The sequence below is a fragment of the Antedon mediterranea genome, chromosome 9, assembly GCF_964355755.1.
Source record: "Antedon mediterranea chromosome 9, ecAntMedi1.1, whole genome shotgun sequence".
NCBI lineage: Eukaryota > Metazoa > Echinodermata > Crinoidea > Comatulida > Antedonidae > Antedon > Antedon mediterranea.
The window spans coordinates 5,446,326-5,466,072 of NC_092678.1; the positions used below are offsets into that span (position 1 = coordinate 5,446,326).

Below are 19,747 nucleotides of genomic sequence, written 5' to 3' on the forward strand. Positions count from 1 at the left end.
TCTGATGAAACAATGGAAAGAGGTATTTAATTTCTTTCAGAATGTAATAAGCCACAATTGCATATTATACTTGAATGAACTGAGGATAACACAAGAAAGAAAAACATTTGTGGCTGGCATCTCTCATAATATGTAGACAAGCTACAATAACAACAACAAAATGACTCTGTTTCACAGTTGCAACCCGTCATACACAATGCATGGCAACCAACAACTATAACTTTATTATTACACATTAACAACTTTTATCCCATAATAATGGTGCTCTGCTCTTTATGCATTTTTTGTCATGCTAAAGGTTGCTAACAATATAATTTGCTCTGTTTTACAGTTGAGATCTCTCATACAGAAATACAAGACACATCCACATCACAGTCTAAAGGTCTCAACACAGATGGTAATCTTTTACATTTTGATGTCAATTAGTATTCCACATCATACATTGCTTTTATTATGCTTTGTTTATATCTGTATAATATTGTTACATTTCTAGATCTACATGATTTCTTTGTTGTAAGTGATGATGTTGAATGGGAAAAAAGAGTAATAAAGGAGCTGAAAGAAAGAAAACAGGATATTCAATGCCTCAGTCAAGCAGACTGGAACCCTTCACTTAGTGAGGCAGAAAACATGTCAAAACTTTCTAAAATATGTAAAATGGTATTAGTGGGCTTTACATCAAACCCTATGACAAATTTTTCAAAGTATACTGCTAGACTAATGGTTCAACGATGGACTAATTGTTCAAGTATCGAAAAACTAAAACTGATTATAGCAAAAATAAACAGGGATGCATTCATACCAGAATTCCTGGAAGTAGTATCTGTTAGCAAAGGTTGGGAAAAGGATTTCTATAGAAAGATCCTCAACACATTACGTGAAGAAGGTAAAGTTATTCCATATCTAATAACAATTCTTTTTAATTCGCCATAGTAGACTTCAAAGTCATATTTAATAATATACACATGTTCATCTTGTGGTTATGTTTAAACAAGAGTATGATTCTATCACAATTGATATTATGATGTTTTTCATATACATTGTGTGTTTAATAAAAAATATGTAATAACTTATTATTTGTATATTTATAGTTATTGGAGTGATAGTAAAACCCCAGAATTCAGAAAAAGAAAAACCTGTTTATAATTCAAGTGTCAAGAAATTTCCAAATATGAGCAAGTTCTTCGAAAGAAGATTCAGAGTCATCTTAAGATGTATTGGAAAGGGATCTATAATCCTTCACCTTGCTGTAAATGATGCCAGCAGTTTGAATAGGTTATGGGAAAGTCATGTCCAGAAAAAATTAAAGAAATATCTGACGGTGATATTAGATTATTCTATGAATGAATTCGATACAGACATAGATGAGAATGAATACAAGATTGTGCTCAGAAAACTAATGGCAAAAGGTATAGTTGATTTTATAGTACAAAGATTTATGTTTTCGATCATTAAAATGTTGTAGTTTGTCCATGTTATTGTTAGTTAGTATCAAATTCTTTTATTTAATTTTTTTGTCAGTTTTAAAAGTAAATTAAAACAATTAGTTATATTAAAATTTGCGATTTTAACAATGCACAATCTTAATATTTAATATTGATATTAATTAATAAATAATCTTTAATGCAACTTTTTAGATGCACAAAGCAGACAAACTGAAGGTGTCATTGCATTAACCAGTACTGTAAGGTTAGATGAACGTGAAATGGCTGTTGCAGTAAGTTTCAAATTCTTCAAAACATTTATTACCTGTCCTCTGTAAAGTGCAACAACCGCCCCACACCTCATCACACCAATTACGGTTGAGATTTTTTGGGGGAAGAGGGTTGTATCGTAATTCAATTTCTTCAAAATACAAAGAGTATATATTAACTACAATATTTGTCAGTTCATACAGTTGAGCATTATGTAAATCACTTTAAAAAACAAAACTGCATTATTATTTTTATATCTTTTATATCCAATGATGTATATCTTGTTCTTTCTTAAAGACATCTGGAACGTTGGAAAATGAAAAATTCATTGAAACACAAGAGAATAGGAATGAACACTACCAAGTGCAAATACTCTACATTCCAACTATCATTGGAAATACCATGTATGCAGGATGTCACTTTAATCCTCAGAGTGGTTCACAAAACTTCATCACCAATATAATCCACAATATTGTAAAGAATAAAGAAGTCCTTCCACCAGTTATTGATAAACAGGGTCAATTATTACCGGTAAGGGCATCAGTTACAGGACCAGTAAGAACATCAGTTACAGAACCAGTAAAAACATCAGTTACAGAACGAGTAAGAACATCAGTTACAGAACCAGTAAGAACATCAGTTACAGAACCAGTAAGAACATCAGTTACAGAACGAGTAAGAACATCAGTTACAGAACCAGTAAGAACATCAGTTACAGAACCAGTAAGAACATCAGTTACAGAACCGGTAAAGGCATCAGCCACAGGACTGGTAAAGGCATCAGCTACAGAACCGGTAAAGACATCCGCTACAGAACCGGTAAAGGAATCAGTTACAGAACCAGTAAATACAAAAACACAAGACTATTGCACATCAAATACCAATGAAAATAATCAAAAGGTTGAAAGATATCAATATAATCAACAGAATACTCAAATCAAGATAATAAAACAAGTAAGAAAGATCTTTAAAATTGTTGATGATAAATTTACCATTGATAGAAAAGATACATCTTTGACTGTTACAAAGGGACAGCCATTTACAGTAACGATAACAAATATGGATAAAAATGATGCACGTAAAGTAACAGCTACTCTGATAAAGCCATCTGGTGAAAAGATTGCCACTGAAGTAAAACACATGGGACGTGGAGAGTACAGAATAAAAGGAAGATGTGATAAGGAAGGTGATTGGAAGATGGAGATCACTTCTGAAAAAGGGAAAATCAAAGGAACACCTGTGAAAATCAAAGTGGAACCACTAGGACTTGTACATACGATTGACAGCATAAAAGAACACAAAGTTAATATGGAATACAAAGTATCAGATGTAGTATTACACTCAGACGGTTGCATATTAGTGTCTAGCTGTTGTAATGAGATTATGAAGTTTAATCATTCAGGTGAATTTGTTGAAAATATTCAATTGGCAAACAATGTTAACGTCAGTAAAATGCATGAAATGTGTAACAGTTATATCATGTATAGCGACACAGAAGGAAAGAGGGTTGTAATGTGCAATGACAAATTTAAGGAAATCACTCAATTTGGCAAAGAAATAATGGAATTTCCATGTGGTTTGGCAGTGAAAAATGAAGTTCTGTATGTTGCCGATATGTTTTCTCATTGTGTATTTAAGTTTGATGTTGATGATGGCCTGCCACTGGGTAAGATAGGTTCAAAGGGTACAGAAGAGGGTCAACTGTGTTACCCGAGTGATGTCACTTTTACCAAGGAAGGCTATTTGATGGTTACGGACTGTGGTAATCATAGAATACAACTGTTTGACGCAAATGGCACTTCTGTTAAAATACTTGTGTGCAAAGGTGAAGAAGATGGGAAAGTTATGTACCCTTGTGCAATAGTAATGGACATGGATGAAAACATAATAATAACCAGTATGAATAAAGTACAATTATTTGATAAAAATGGTGTTTTCATAAAACGAATAGATGGCATAGATGATGGCATTAATAGTCCATGTGGAATCAGTGTAATATCCGATAGACCAAGGAGAGTAGCCATTGCAAATGGTGGAAAGAATAATGTGAAAATATTTAATTACTAAACAACCAAACTATTTTAAAAAATCACTTCACCTTGAATCATATGTAAATATGAAACATTATTTATCCTGCTGCAATTGCTGTAATCTTAGAATAATATATAATATTTTAAACATTCACTGATAATAACCAAGAAACTTTAATAATGCAATATGCAATATTTGTACTACTCTACATGTAATATAATGTATAATCAAATATTAAATTCATATTTTTCTGTTTTATCTAAAAATGACACGACTATTTATATGTTATTTATATTTTAGTCATAGGGAATGTAGCGAAAAGTTTATAATGAAACCAGTAATTAGTTGGAAAAAGTAATATAAAATAAAGCCATAAGGTACAAAATATGCTTTGTGAACTGATATGTGATCTTTTAGTTGTGCGTCTTTAGTGAGCAATTAGTAAGGTCTACAGTAATAGATGAGCATACGAAACAGCATAAATACTACCTTGTGAACAGATAGGCACACTCCTATACATGTTAAGACAAACAAATAACTGACACCGCTACATACAGTTGTTGGATTACTTCACTCTACTTTAGTTAGTTAGTGTCCTTACCTTCTTTTTGCTGGTAGGGTTGACAATGACAGACTGTTTCATCGGTGATTTCACTTCTATTTTAACATTAACAAGACTGTAGCTTGCCAGTTGCTGCAGGACTGGTTCACCAGGTGCTGTTTCTACTGGTAACAATTTTAGTGGCTGAATATCAATCAATGACTTCACATCTGAAAGTAAATGGTCAATACATTTTCTGTCAGTAGATCAATCAATTATGATATTAATTTTTTAGGCTATACAATTTACTTGAATTACAAAATAATTGATTGGTCGCGTAAAATAAATTCATCATTACTATTTCTGAAAAAAAGGCAAACATCTACTCACCATATAATTATTCTTTAAAGATGAGCTTGATCAACAATGTGCTGCAACAAGCATTAGGCTAATTAACTAAAATATACAATTACAATATGCAGTGTTCTCTTTATTGATCCAATTGTTCAATCACTCTTGGTCAATGTTTTAAACTCAAAGTGTTTATTTAATTCCTGTTATGAGTCAAGTTATTCCTGTAAATCTTGATGGCAAAAACTGCTTCAGAGAACACTGGTATCAGGTCACTTTACACACAACAAAACTACAATTTTAGGTCCATTTTCCTTTATAATTATATACTTATTACAAATATTAATAAACAAAAACAGTATTAAGTGTATCATGAATTAATTGTTATGAATGCAAAATATGCATTTTATAATCAACTTAAGTAATAGCATACCAAGTGGTTGTGTGTAAATTGCTCATTTACACAATTCGGTATAAAGAAATACAGTATGTACAGTACACTATTGGAAAAGAGTAGGAATCATCTGGCGGTATGCTGATCATGGTCATGTGCACTGGGGTCTCTGGGAGGACAGTCTTTTACTGAAGATGTCCCCCAGTATAAAGAAACAAATAAAAACAATTACATAAAGTTAAATAGATTATACAACCTCAGAATATGGTATTTAGTATTCTGATTGTTATGAAAGCAGTAGTTATAATTTTCATTCAAAATAAAAAAGTTTGTCTTTTTATTGCACTGCACATGGAACATGGAAAATTATAAATATATGTACAAATACACTAATTAATTCTTGACAAGAAAAACAATTCTTTTGTATGATATGGTTTTTTGGCAAACACACTTAAAAATTGCGGTGCATGTCATTCAGGAGAATTATACAAAAATAAACATTTTTACAAGTAGGATACCAAAACGTTTGGTGTTGGAATATTCCTTTCAAGCTCATCATGATGGATGATTCTTCTTCTCATCTCTGGAAATCTTTCCATCAGTAAATGTTCTTCCAGTGGTGAAGGCGTCAGTCTGGCTGTTGGATGAAATGGCTTGAGCAAAACAAATCTAGAAGTGCATAAAACAAACAAAAAGCAATGAAGTTTCACCACATAAATTCAGTTTTGTTGTGAGTGATGATGATAATATGTTGATGATGATGATGATAATGTTGATGGTAGCCATAGTGATGATGATCCTTCTCATAAAGATAAAAATATGAATAGTAACTAATTGATACAAGTCATACTTGGCCTTGTTTGGGATGGATTGAGGTGTGTGAGGGCGCCGTACAAGCATTGGTCCTGATGTCCCATCAGCCTTCTCAAACATCTCTTTGTTTGAGCTTCTCAATATTTTTGGGTGTTTATTTAGACGAAACCTGAAAAACAATTTACAATTTTACTCAGTAAACTGGAACACAAACGAGGATGAAGAGATGAAATTTCAAAGCATATAGGATAAATGACATAAGACAGGAAATACAGTATTGTGTGAATGATGACATCATATTACACACAGTAATAAATAGTTTGTACTGAGCATGCTCAAAAGTAGAAAACACATCCATACCTGTATGCCATTTCTTGACTCAGATCATTTGTTTCTTTATAGTGTTTAGGTTGTGGTGGTGTACCAGGACGTGCTTTCATTGCTGGTGACTGATATTTCTTAAATAGATCAAGTGAACTATCTGAACGTGTTAGGCAATCTGTAGAATAGTGTAAAAAACTTGTATTATTGCTTAGATTAATATGACATTGAAACAAAATACACTATTATAAAATTCCAAATAAATTTCAAATAAACTGTAAAATTCTAGAGTAAAAAAAAAACTCACACGTATTAGTTTGGTCAGGGATATCAGATGAGCCACTACGATGGCCCTTAAGTGCCTTCTGACGCTGTATTAGATGAGCCTCCTGCTCAGAGATGTCACCTGCGCAATTATGATGGCCCAGAAGTGACTTTCGTCGTTGCCTAAGATGCTCCTCCATTATTTGACGTTTTTCAAATGCAAAACGAGCACGTTCTGCTTTTTTTAAACGAAGTAGTTGATTCCTAAATTTTAAAAGAAAAACATTTTAAAACTTAGCTTACATAAGTAAAATTTAAATAAACTAACGCCGTATTCTTAAACCGGACTTTAGTCGTAGTTCGAGCTAAAACTATAAAAATGACATCATTTTAATTCATAAACCGAACTTCAACTAAATCGCCGACTAGTTCACGCCAACCTCGACTAAATCGAGACGAATTTTGATTGATTTTTTTAGTCCTGGAGGGGGCAGGCTAAATGGTCGACTAAATAGTTATTAAACGATGTTTATGAAAACCGTAACAGTCATTGAGTTGTTATATTGGCCATATATTGAAAAATGAAATATCTATTTTTATATTAGCTTAATTAAGTATACATTGGTATAAGTTGTAATAATGAAAATAATCTTTATTTACAACCGTATACAAATTACATTATTTTCTTCGCGCAAGTCCGACTTGAACTACGTCACGCCATAGCGACAATGGCAGATGCGGAAATTCACCACGCGATGGAATGTTTAAGGGGCCTAGCGTTTTCTTGTCACGCGATGAAGTGCGTGGTTCATCGCGATCATACTTTATTGGTGGCCTAGAAAATATAAAAGTTACCGTACCGCCATGGTTCCTGAATATATTTTGAATATTTTGTTTGTTGTTAATCAAAAGTACTTCACTGTTAAATTGATACTGATCTTGTTCTAATAATTAATGATTAAAATTACTTTTCATGTATATAGTCCTGATGCGTAAAAAGTGTTGTAAGAAAATGGAAAGTGATATCAATGCGCAAAATTTCGTCTGCTCCTCAAATACTCTCTTGTCATTGGCCAATGAATAGCCTTTGTTACCCAGACGTGTGCAACTCGACTAAAAGCTCGACTTCATTAAGTCGAACTGCAAACTTCGACTACTTCGTTTTTTAATCGAATTTGAAGTAATAGCTCGAACTACGACTTTTTCAAGTCGAACTTCGAACTACGACTAAAGTCCGGTTTAAGAATACGGGCGTAAACGTTTTTATTAGAAAAAGTAAATGTACCTACCTCTCTATCATCCTATCTTGCCAGTTGTCATCAAACCTTGTTCCATCGTTTCTTAATAAATCAACAGGACTTCTGTATAAATAACAAAAAGCTCATTTATTTCATATTTTAATATCAATCCGTCTGGAAATCTTTTCATAGCATATGGGTACTATTTGTATTTATCCTCATTACTTTACAAAAAGTAAAACCAATATAGATTATGTTAACTGCATACTGCTTTTTTAGGAATTACATGTGTACAAAAAACCTTACTTTACTAGTGTCATCAACTCACCCTGGCAAACTGATATTTCGTTGTAAGTAATGCGAATCAAATGACATCTTGAAGACAAAAAAAGACAAAATCATATTTTTTTTTTTTTAAAGAAAAAACATATTTTATTTTATTATACATATATATTTACTAATCTTGAATGTTTCTCTCAGGCAAATTAGTATTTCTCTCTGACTGTTTATTTAACCTTTTTGTTTTTCCCACAGCATAGTGTAATCCAGTAAATTATTATTAATTACTATTATTATTAACAGATATAAATCTTACATCATCCTGTAAGGCATAAAGATCTCCTGTCGCAACTGTATGAGGGCGCTCTAAAGAATATCGTCTTCCTTTAATAAAGAAAAATAATTTATGATGATTAATTAAAAACATACTTATAAGAATATTTTATAACTTGTTTCATGATTTTGTTAACTACACAAAATGTTTCATATTATCTTTCATTTAAAAAATAAAGTATTTAAAGGGTTACTGTTTCCATATTCCGCTGTGTTTGGTCTCGCAATTGTCCCGTCATCTACGGTAGATTTCAAACACATGTTCATGTCAGAGAACAATGGATGAATAAGACTTTCTTTTGACCTTCCTCTGACCCCACTTTCTTCTTCAAAATACGATTGCTCATCTGTACTCTGTTGTTGCAATCTTATTAATGATTTTAAGCCTTTAGACTCCTTAAGTCTTCTAGAAGTGTTCTTTTTCTCATCCCTAGATTCTTCTATTAAATACTCTTCTTCATCTAAGTTTGGATCATCTGTATCTATACAGCTAGGCTTATACCCTGCAGGGGTTGCTCTACTCGAGATGGCAGAGCTTGTATGGTACTCAGTGCTTGTTGTGACAGAGGCTGAGCTAGGCCTGCTTTCTTCTTTACTAATTGACTTCCTTGATGCTTTATGAAGACTGTACTTCTCAGTGATGGAAAGTCTTGAGGCTGCTTTTAAAAATGACATACTTCCTACAATTGAAAGTATAAAATATAATATATTTATAGCTATATATACTGTATGCACGATGAATATTTGTTAAAATGATCCACTGTCTCTTTTAGCTGTAAAACTTGTATATGTTCTCTAAACCTAAGCTAGTCAATTCACTGTCTTTATTTAAGGAGATACACAGTGCATCTTCAAATTCCAAGTTCCATACCTGTATCTTTTGATTTCTTTGTGTCTGCTTCTTCTTTCTGCTTTCCTTCAAATCTTCCATCTTTCAGTAACTTATCTTTTGATTTTCTTTTATCATTTAAATTCCTCTTTTGTTTTAATCCTTTTCTCTCTGTTGAATCCTCCTGGTTTATTTGTTTCTCTGTCATTTTTGATTTCTTCCCTTTCTCCATCTTCTCTCCATATGGTAACCTATCGTTACTCTTTGCACTTGAAGGATGTCCTACTTTTAATTTCCCATCAGGAATGCTTATCACTGAGATGACATCAGATTCCTTTCCCTTAAAAGGGAAATAAAAACAACATCAAGACTTTAACCTCTGTCTACACTATCAAAGTTTATGTGAAAAAAAATGTAATATCATATTTGGGCATATCAATACAATATTTGGGCACATCACACCTTTTTTGTCAAACTAGTTTGATAGTTGAGACAGAGCTTAAATCGCCACTAGACAGAAAATCAAATATTTACCTCAGTACCACTAGCAGATGAAGGTTTCAGTTTCCACACATCAGTAGTAGCATCACTCTCAGCTTCTCTGCTACTGTCCAATACAAGCGCAGCCCCAACTCCCTCTGCCTCTGGTGAGGTCTGTGACTTAAGCTCAAGTGCCAGGCCAGCTTGGCTTCCTGATGCTGGCTGAGCTACATCTGATGACACATGGAGAGCAATATCTGATTCAACAATTGCTTCTTTAGCTTCACTTTCATCTGCCTTTGTATATGTGTCATTTTTAGTAATCTGTTTACAAAATACAAATATATACAAATAAAATGTGTATGGATTAATTATATAAAAACCTATTTAAACTATACTACTGTTTGTAATACAATAAAAAAAAAAGGTAATATTTATACATACTTATTTAAAAACCACATTCAAACAGAGTTGATCCATAGAGTCCCTTACATTTATTGGGACAGATGATTCACTATTCAATGTCATCATCTTCCTTTACTGTTCAGAACTTGAGTATAATCCCAACAGGGAGATTTAAATCTTGCTGGTCACACACAGGTGGATATTAGGAACTTTTAGATGGAATAAATTACAAAAAACCTCTTTCCTTTTCTAAAATATATACAAATGACATACCTTCCTTTGGTTAGTTGACTGTGAATTCTGTAGATCACCTGACACTGTAGATACTGTCTGTTTGGATCTTGTTTTGTTCTTTGCTAGTGTCCTAGTACCTTTTTGTGTCTTCTTCAGAATAACTCGCTTAGAGGCTGAACTGGGTTTCTACAATTAATTAATTATCTGTATATTATTCTTCGCAAGGTAAGGTGAATGCAACGCCTAACTAGGCAGGCTTATTACATAAAGGAGGCCTAGCTACCCGACCCAGCAGTAGATATTCTACTTGTTATTGGCTATATAATATAACAGATATCACCTTTTATATCGGTAAAATATAGGATTTGATATTCCCTCGGGAATGATATTTTGTTCGAGAGAATATATATTTCCCTCTAACAAAATATCATTCCCTCAGGGATATCAAATCTTATATTTAACCTTTAACTGTATAATATAAGATGATAATTTTGATTAGAGCTTGTGTATACAAAACAAGTCTTACTTCATTTATCTTGGTTTCTGTATCACTTGTCTGGTGACTAACAGCCTATTTAAAATTTAAAGAAAATTAAGATAATGTCATGTAGATTTAGTCATGTTCACAAATTATAATAATTAATATAATTATATTTGATTAGTACTAAGAATGAGAGTTGTTTCTGGCCACACACATTAACAAAACTCATGGAACAGAAGTCTCCATTTTGGTGCTACCTGTGGAAAAAGTCACAGTTTTTAATTGTCATGAATTTAAATGCCTATTAATTTTGTATGGTACATATATGTGAATGGACTAAGATAAAAATTCAAACATGAGATGTTTATCTTGAAATATTCTAATAATTAATAATAAATGTGAAATGTATTGACAGAAAACAAACAAAAATGGTGGGTATACAAACATGCAGATATATATTCAGAATTAATATTGATGTTTGTTATATTGATGTTTTTTAAACACAATGTTGTACTCGGCACCTCATTGAAAATTTAGAATCCATTGTGAACTGTACCTATTTCATTAAGTAAATAAAGTATTTTGCATTAAATAAACATAAATTGGCACAAAGTATACATAATACAATTTCAAAACGGTACTAAATGCCATAAAGTGTAAATATTCCAGACTAGAAGTACTGTATGAAATACATCATTTTCCATAATATAAATAGCAGGGAATTTCCAGTTTGTAAAGCTTCTGCTATTTTGAGGCGTACCTTTACGGTCGGAAAGGTAGAATGTATTGTGGATAGATTAATACTCAATGTACTGTATTCCTGGCAACGATTCTGAGCGGAAGTGAAATTGAAACCAGCGGTAAGTAATATGCAATTGGTGTAGAAATTAATGATCTCTGCAACATTCTCTAATAAAATATATATATATATATATATATAGAGGGTTTGACAATTCAGATCAAATGTAAAGTCAAAAAGAATACTAGTGTTTTGTAAGGAGCAATTAATAAATGTATCACCACCTTATTTTAGGTGCAAAAACTGTTAAGTTTGTAAATATTTGGTGATCCACCACAGTCACACTATCTGTTTATTCTAATCTAAATTGGCAGCAATCAGGGCGTAATTGTAAATATATAAACTTAATTTGTTTACTATTATTTTGAATTACTGTTAAATAAAGTTAAATTTATTTTTTATGGGAAAGTGAACTTAGTAACCTTAACATTTCTCACTCTGTCAATTAATTTGCATAACAAAACATTACAGTTCTACCATACCTCCCTGGTTCTACTACCCATTTGACTTCTAGAAACCATAAATTATTTGTATTGTATATTAGATATTCTAATATCCATTTAAATTCAAGCAACCATAAATTCTTTGTATTGTATTTTAGATGATTATACAGACTTAGTTATTCACGCCTTAGTGGATACTACAGCAACATTTTTAAGCATACTTGCTTATAACACTATATTTGTAACTTGGGGAATTTACAACTATTGTCAATTTCTAGGTAGTGGCATTATGAAACTGTTTATCATTTCTATTCTATTCTATTCAGGTTTTTATATGGCGCCCTACAAAGAACAGAGCGCCTAACAATACTTAGTAATTAATTTAAAAGAAAAGTTTTATTAAGTTGACGTTTAAATACAGGAAGCACGTTCCAGATCCGCGGAGCAGTGGCAGAACAAGCATTGTCACCAGCTTTCCGATTAGGTCATGGAACGAAAAGTCGGGTAGGACCATTAGAGGAGCGAAGTCGACAACTGTAATTAAATGAAAGCTGATCACGGTTAAACTTAATTAAATCAAATTTGAGGTACAAAAGAAAAACAGAGTAAATACATTTATAAACAAAAACATTAATTTTATACAATATTTTTTTTATGGAGATCTTTCAATAAACCACCATCAGAGGACTGATCCCGTCCACACGCAAAGACCAGCCGCGCCGTCTAATCGTCGTCACTGTATTATTGACTTTATAATTGTCATACTATTTTAATAATTCTTTATTTTTACTATTCCAGAAAATGTCAAAAGACGAATTTGCAGATTTACTTTCAGATATAAGTAAAGAATATGATGGTGATGAATATTTTCAGTTAAGATTTCTGTTAAAGGACCACTGTTCTGGAGCATTATTAGGCAAAAAAAACAACACAGGGCAGACATTATTTAATGAACTCATTGACCGACGTCACATTTCTTATCCCCCTACAAATGTGGAGATTCTGATTGAAATTGCTAAACTGACAGAAAAGCCTCAGGTTTTAACTTACCTTAATAATTTTAAAAAAGAACATGAAAATGCAAATGAAATCAAGGCCAAACCAATTACCGAATTTCGTAGAAATCTTTATAAAGCTGTAACAACAAATGCAGTTGAAGTATCAAGAATTGCTGCTGCGTACCAGCTGGATCATCATAATTATGGGAATATTTGGGATCTTGTATTCAAGCTTGAAAGAAGCCAACAGTTGGTGGATACAAAAGTGTCAAAGAAAAGGTTTGCAAAACAACTTGACAAAGAAGCAGGAGATATTTTACTCGGTTGGTAACTTTTTTATATAAAACTATTAAAATAAAATATTAAACAATGAAGGTGCAGGCAAAGTAATATTCCTACTGTCCATTTAATGACAAGGATATATAGGGCTTAATGCAAACATATCTATCCTTACATTTTACAGGTAAATCCTCTGGTATAGATGAACAAGGCAGTTCTGTGTCATCCACACTGCAGTCTGGTGACCACATGGAAAGAGGCAATATTATTTATTTATCAAAATGATTTAAGTCAACACTGGTTCTTATAATAATATACAGTAAACATTTTCCAGTTTTCATTTTATTGAAGGACGTTTAGAATTAGGCCTTATCAAAAGATTGGTATAAAACTACTATGTTCACAGGTGAATCTTCTGGTGTAGATCAACAAGAACATTCCAAAGCATTTGCATCCCAAAATGTTGATCCCATGGAAGAAGGTAAAATAATTATTATCATTATCATTCCTATCATTAAAATACAGGCCTTAACTATAACTTATATATGGACACATGAAATCCAATGATTTCATCAATTACTCTGCATTTGTGGTTTGGTATCTAAATAAACATTTTTAAAATCTTATCAAGCCATGCAACAATAAAATTGGTTTGTTTCACAGGTGGGTCTTAAGTATTAAGACAGTACTATTTTTTTTACTTCAATCCATGTCAAGTTCCAAGATAATTCTTGTTCATCATCATTTCTATCATTTTTATCAAAATGTTTTTAAAAAGAATAAATAATTTCTTTTTACATTTCCAGAACTACATGTTGAGTCCCATCATACAGACGTACAAGATGCATTCAAATCACAGTCAAAAGAATCTATTAAAGACGGTAAAATTGTACTCTACAAGAGTCACATTATTAATATCATCATCATTATCATTTTAAGTCACGTCAAGTGACCAAGCAGTTAAGGCAGGGGCGCCACAAACCATAGCTACAGTATACAATCAGCACAGGTTCAAGGCCCTCCTCGACCATTGTTCTGGTGGTTGAACAAGTCTACTTGGATAAGGACTTAAAACAGAAGGTCCAGTGTACACATCTTTTGGAAGAGTAGGGGGTTACCCCGGTGTACTGGTCCATCTTAGCCCTGTTGATGAATGAGCGCTGTTTGGTGGCAGCACTTGACACAAAGAGAATCTTCGGGGAGAATAAAGTTGTATGTGTTGTATGGTTATTCCCCCACATTTACATTTAAAAGCACAGGTTGATGTTTAAACTGTTTTAATGTTACATTTTTAGAACTACATGATTTATATGTTGTCAGTGATGATGATAAATGGGTAAAAAAGACTATAGGCGATCTGAAAAGAAGAAAACCAGATATTCAATGCCTGAGTCAAAAAGACTGGAACCTTTCATTTAGTGCAGTTGGAAACATGTCAAATCTTACAAAGCAATGTAAGATGGTATTAGTAGGTTTCACATCACGACTAAAAACTAATGTTTCAAATTATGTTGCTGAACTTATGTTTGAACGATGGCTATATGGGAATAAAAAACTACAACTTATTATAGCAAGAGTAAACAAGGATGATGTCATACCAGACTCCTTCAAAGCAGTACCTGCTAACGACAGTTGGGAAAGTGGTTTCTATGATATGATCCTGAACACATTAAATGCAGAAGGTAAAGTTTCTAAATCTCTTTTTAATAATGTTAACTGTCCCATCCCATACTGTAGAAGTCAAAATAATATTATTAAAAGTTATGCACATGTAAATATTTGCATGTGTTTTGTATCTTGACTTGGGTACTTGGATTATCAAATTAAAAATATCAATTCTCCTTTTTGTAAAGTATCAAATCAGATTATGATTCAACCAGTTATAATGATTTTCATTACACTTTGTGTTTGATAAACAAAACAAACAATTAAATAATTCAATATCTGTATCATTTTAGTTATGAAAGTGAAAGTAAAAAAACAGAATTCAGAACATGAAATACCTCTTACTTCAAATGTGGAGCAACGGCAAGGCCTGGGAGCATATTTCAAACAAAAATTTGGAGCCTTTTTTGGAGGTCATGGAAGGGGGTCTATAATCTTCTACCTTTTTGTAAATGATGCCAGCAGTTTGAATAAGTTATGGGAAAGTCATGTCAAGAAAGAGTTAAAGAAAGATCTAGCAGAGATATTAGGATATCCTGCAAGTGAATTGGAAACAGAAATAGATGAGCATGAATACCAGGATGTTCTCATAAAACTAAGAGGAAAGGGTAAGTTGAATTTTGAAGCAAAACTAGAATTACACTTAAAAAACTCTTTTTTAGGCATTTACTGCCAGGAAAAGTAATTTCAGCGTAATAAAAAAATGGCAATTTTAAATGTACATACCGCAGAACAATAATACATGTCGTTTACAGGAACAAATAAATAAACAGGGTGATTTATGTACTAAACTAAAATTAGCACCCTGGGAATTACTTCTGAAAGAGAAACTTGTCACAAAATGAGACCAATTGTTTGAGTCAAACTAATTTGTGGATGGGAAAGAGGATGGGTGCAAAGAGGAAAAATTTTTTAATATATTCTTTATCCTTATTAATTGTTTTCATGTTTTACAAATAATATACCTGTACCACTCACAGTAAAGCACTGCGATTTAATACTTTGTTGAAACTATCACCGTCATAGTCGATTGAAATAGTAAAGTACATGTAAACGATACACCACTACGACGTTTATATTTTTTTGCAATTACAGTATTAATTAATACAAACATTGAGAAGCAACTGTGAAAAACCTCTATTCGGGCCAAATTATAAATTCTCTTTAATCGTCAATAAATAATTATTTAACTCAACTGAATTAGTAGGCCTAATGGTTTTCAATTGTTTCTTAGAGCCAATTTATACTTAAGTTGGTTCCTTAACCCACCACCTTCGTCGTACTGTAGGCCTCTCCTATACTGGCTTTACAACGCTACTCATGCCATTGAAGGTGGTGTGGGTGGTGGTTTAACTGCAATAATAAAGTTGATTGTACATTCAAAACGTTACAGTAGCTCATTATCCGTTTAAAAAATACCCAACCTCTGCAGCACAGATTGAAAGAAATTAATCGAATTGTGTACTTGCTTTTGTGTTATTACGACGTCTGAGGGAATAGACGCTTGTGGAAGAGAGATTGGAATTGGGATTCCATTTATAGCTAAGCAATACGTTTATACAAATATATATATTAAATCTATCAAAATACTATTTTTTAAAGAAAATCAGCTTGTCTTCAACATAAATGATGCTGTACTAGACAGTGTATACCTCGATCGAAAAACACCCCTATTTGGGGCAAATCGTTGAATCTAAATTCGTTTTAGTTGTCAATAACTAATTATCTAACTCAACTTAATAGTAAACAGGATTACATTAGGTGGTTAAAATCAGTGGCGAACGTATGAACCAATTTTATATACCATCGAGTAAAAATTCTAGAAGTAACGCGCGATTTACTGAATTTTGCCGTAACGCAAATTTATATTTATAGATGCTTATATTTGAAAAGTGGAAATTATTGCATTTTGATACAAGACTGTTTAACTTTAGTGGAATGTTATGTGAGGCGTGTGGCGCAGTGTGTTGAACGTTTGACTACTGATCGTGAGATTGAGGTTTGAATACAACTCTCGCCGCATTGCTTGTATCCTGTGTCAAATCTTTTTCTCTCCGCAAATTGTTTTCACAGAACTCGCGAAGGGAGCCCATGTGTGTATACTTCCACTGTTTTAAAATGTTCCGATAAAAACATTAAAGAACTAAAAAGCAAGTGATGAAAATAGGGTGCATAGCATAAACAAACAATAAAAAAGATAAAAATTCGTCGCCATAATCGCTAGTGGACAGTTTTATTGGCCGGACATACCTTGACCCTTTCTTACTGGAAGTCAGTATACTGGTTATATTTCTGGATAGTTTTATCGGTAATGATGCAGGCACGATGCAGTTATCTATACTGGTATCAGCCGGCACTGCACTATACAATGCACCTTACTAGAATATCGATAATTATAACAAAACAACCTTTACTGCAAATCTTGTTTAGGTGCAATGAGCCAACAAGTAACTGAAGTTGTAATCCCAACAGCAAGTACTATAAGACATAAGCCTACACAGAGTCTTGCTTCAGTAAGTTTTTAAATGTATTCACTACTACCATTATTTACAGGTAGACTTACTGTATATGATGCAAAAAATCACCTCTTCACACAGAGCAGCCTGCCAGGCAGGAATAGATAACAGTGTAATTGATGTACAAGCTATTGAATTTTAACAAAATACATATGCAGAAGCGTTATATAAATGCACAGTATAAGTCAATCAGCAAACTATTTACGAAATTGTCAGTGACATATAAACAAAAACTCATAATACTTGCATGCACACTAGAAATTTTCATCCCCGAGTCCTAAATCAAAATACTGAATTCTTAATCGTTTATTATTTTACAGATGTCAAGTCAAGAAGTGCAAGGTACCTGTTGCCAAGACCATCCAGACCACACAGTAGAAAGATTTTGTACAACTTGTAACAAAAGAGTATGTAGGAGATGTGTTAAGGGTTGTTATAATGATCATCATGGTATCGTTAAAATCAGTAATGCTATAGAAGCATTTAACAAACGAGTAACTGAAGTGATCAGGTCAGCTGAAGATGTCAAGCAAGAATTAGAAACTACATTTCATTCTATAATGGACGACAAAGCAGACTTTGAATCACATGTAAAGATGATCAGAGATGTTATTAACATGCATAAAGAAACTATTGTTTCTAAAGTTGAAGAAGAAACAAAAAAACTATTGTTGGATCTTGAAGATGTATGTAAGCAAAGGAATGATGCCATCGAAGGTCAAGTGAAAGAGCTAGAATCACATCAAATGGAAGTGCAAAGTCTGAAGAGGTCAAGTTTAGAAACAATGAACAAACCAGAAAAGACAAAAACACTTGATGATATCAATACAAATATCCATGCAGTCAACCAAAACATAAAGGAAATGAATTCCAGATACTCATCTTGTGGAAATAATCTCAAACCAAACTTCACATTTAATACCGAACTGGATGATGCTCTTGCAAAAGGCCTTGGTGACATCACAAGTATTGATAGTAGGTTCATCATTAACAAAGATGATAGATCCATTACAGTATCAAAGGGACAAACATTTGAAGTGAAAGCAGAAAGTCTGGATAAAAGTGATAGATGTAAAGTAGCGGCTACTCTGATAACTCCATCAGGTGAAAAGATTGCTACGGAGGTAGAACACATGGGAAATGGAGAGTGTAGAATAAAAGCAAGATGTGATAAGGAAGGTGATTGGAAGATGGATGTCATTGCTGGAGTAGCACACTTTAAAGGATCACCAATGAAGATCAAAGTGGAACCACTAGGACTTGTACATATCATTAACAACATAGATACACACAAAGAAAATAATGACTATAAAGTATCAAATATATTGTTAGACTCTAAATGTTGTATATTAGTATCAAGCAACTGTAATGAGTTATTGAAGTTTACAAAATCAGGTGAATTTGTTGCAAATATTCATCTGGCGCAACATGCTAACGTCAGTAGAATGCATAACATGAGTAACGGTCACATTGTGTACAGTGATGCAGGAAGACAGATCGTTGTGATGCTTAATGATAAATATGAAGAATCTACTCAATTCGGTGAAGGGGTATTGAAACATCCGAGGGGGTTGACGGTAAACGATGAAACACAAGTTCTGTATGTTGCAGACAGTGAGGCTAACTGTGTCTGCATGTTTACTATTAATGATGGCAACCTTCTGGGAAAGATAGATTTGGATCAATTGAAACGTCCATGTGATGTTACTTTAACTAGGGAAAATCAGCTAATGATTACTGATATTTTAAATCATAGAATACAAATGTTTGATGCAAATGGTACCTTTATTAAAACACTTGTAAGTGAAGGTGAAGAAGATGGAAAGGTTATATCTCCCTGTTATATAGTAACAGACATGAATGAAAACATAATAATATCCAGTCAGAAAAAACTACAATTATTTGACAAAAATGGTGTTTTCCTAAAACGAATAGATACTCTCGATGATAAGCTGACATATCCGTTTGGAATCGTTGTACTTTCCAACAGACCACAAACAATAGCAGTAGCCGATTTAAACAGTGTTAAAATTTTGAATTACTAAATAGTCTCTTAAAATCTACAGTATATAGATTTAAAAATTTGGCAAACTGCTCAAGAGGAATTGGTGGGTGAAAAGCAACATAAATTGGAAAAGTTTTCATTTTAGAACTATAGAATAAACATTATGCTACCTTTCATGAAAATAATATATTTAAAAACGTCCAATCAAATGACTAGGAATAGTAAATATTAATTATGACAATTTGATAGCTAATACAAATAATGAATAATGTCATGAGTTGGATGGTGAGAATATTTCATTTGGAAAATTGACTGTTCTATTTTTAAAAGATTTATAGATAGCATGAACAGCAA

At 32.7% G+C, this 19,747-nt stretch overlaps 3 protein-coding genes and 1 long non-coding RNA gene across 4 annotated transcripts; 2 read left to right on the plus strand and 2 right to left on the minus strand.

The window, feature by feature from the left end:
- The first annotated feature begins 657 nt into the window (after window positions 1-657).
- LOC140059385 (uncharacterized) lies at window positions 658-1,897 on the plus strand. Its single transcript, XM_072105270.1, has 3 exons — window positions 658-886; window positions 1,092-1,409; window positions 1,638-1,897. Exons 1-3 carry the CDS (start codon window positions 658-660, stop codon window positions 1,760-1,762), a joined length of 672 nt encoding a protein of 223 aa, XP_071961371.1. The 3' UTR covers window positions 1,763-1,897.
- A 2,882-nt stretch (window positions 1,898-4,779) lies between these two features.
- On the minus strand, window positions 4,780-7,790 carry LOC140059261 (uncharacterized). The gene is made up of 5 exons (XM_072105128.1): window positions 7,699-7,790; window positions 6,453-6,673; window positions 6,185-6,323; window positions 5,862-5,993; window positions 4,780-5,680 (listed from the first exon to the last, which is right to left on the minus strand). Exons 1-5 carry the CDS (start codon window positions 7,707-7,709, stop codon window positions 5,515-5,517), a joined length of 669 nt encoding a protein of 222 aa, XP_071961229.1. The 5' UTR covers window positions 7,710-7,790; the 3' UTR covers window positions 4,780-5,514.
- Window positions 7,791-7,971: 181 nt separating this feature from the next.
- Window positions 7,972-11,232, minus strand: LOC140059387 (uncharacterized). The gene is made up of 8 exons (XM_072105274.1): window positions 11,203-11,232; window positions 10,734-10,778; window positions 10,247-10,393; window positions 9,623-9,892; window positions 9,131-9,428; window positions 8,454-8,939; window positions 8,243-8,310; window positions 7,972-8,022 (listed from the first exon to the last, which is right to left on the minus strand). Exons 1-8 carry the CDS (start codon window positions 11,230-11,232, stop codon window positions 7,972-7,974), a joined length of 1,395 nt encoding a protein of 464 aa, XP_071961375.1.
- A 4,224-nt stretch (window positions 11,233-15,456) lies between these two features.
- Window positions 15,457-17,774, plus strand: LOC140059413 (uncharacterized). The gene is made up of 3 exons (XR_011847180.1): window positions 15,457-15,480; window positions 17,303-17,385; window positions 17,709-17,774. It is a non-coding gene; the product is annotated as an uncharacterized lncRNA (long non-coding RNA).
- The last annotated feature ends 1,973 nt before the right edge of the window (window positions 17,775-19,747 follow it).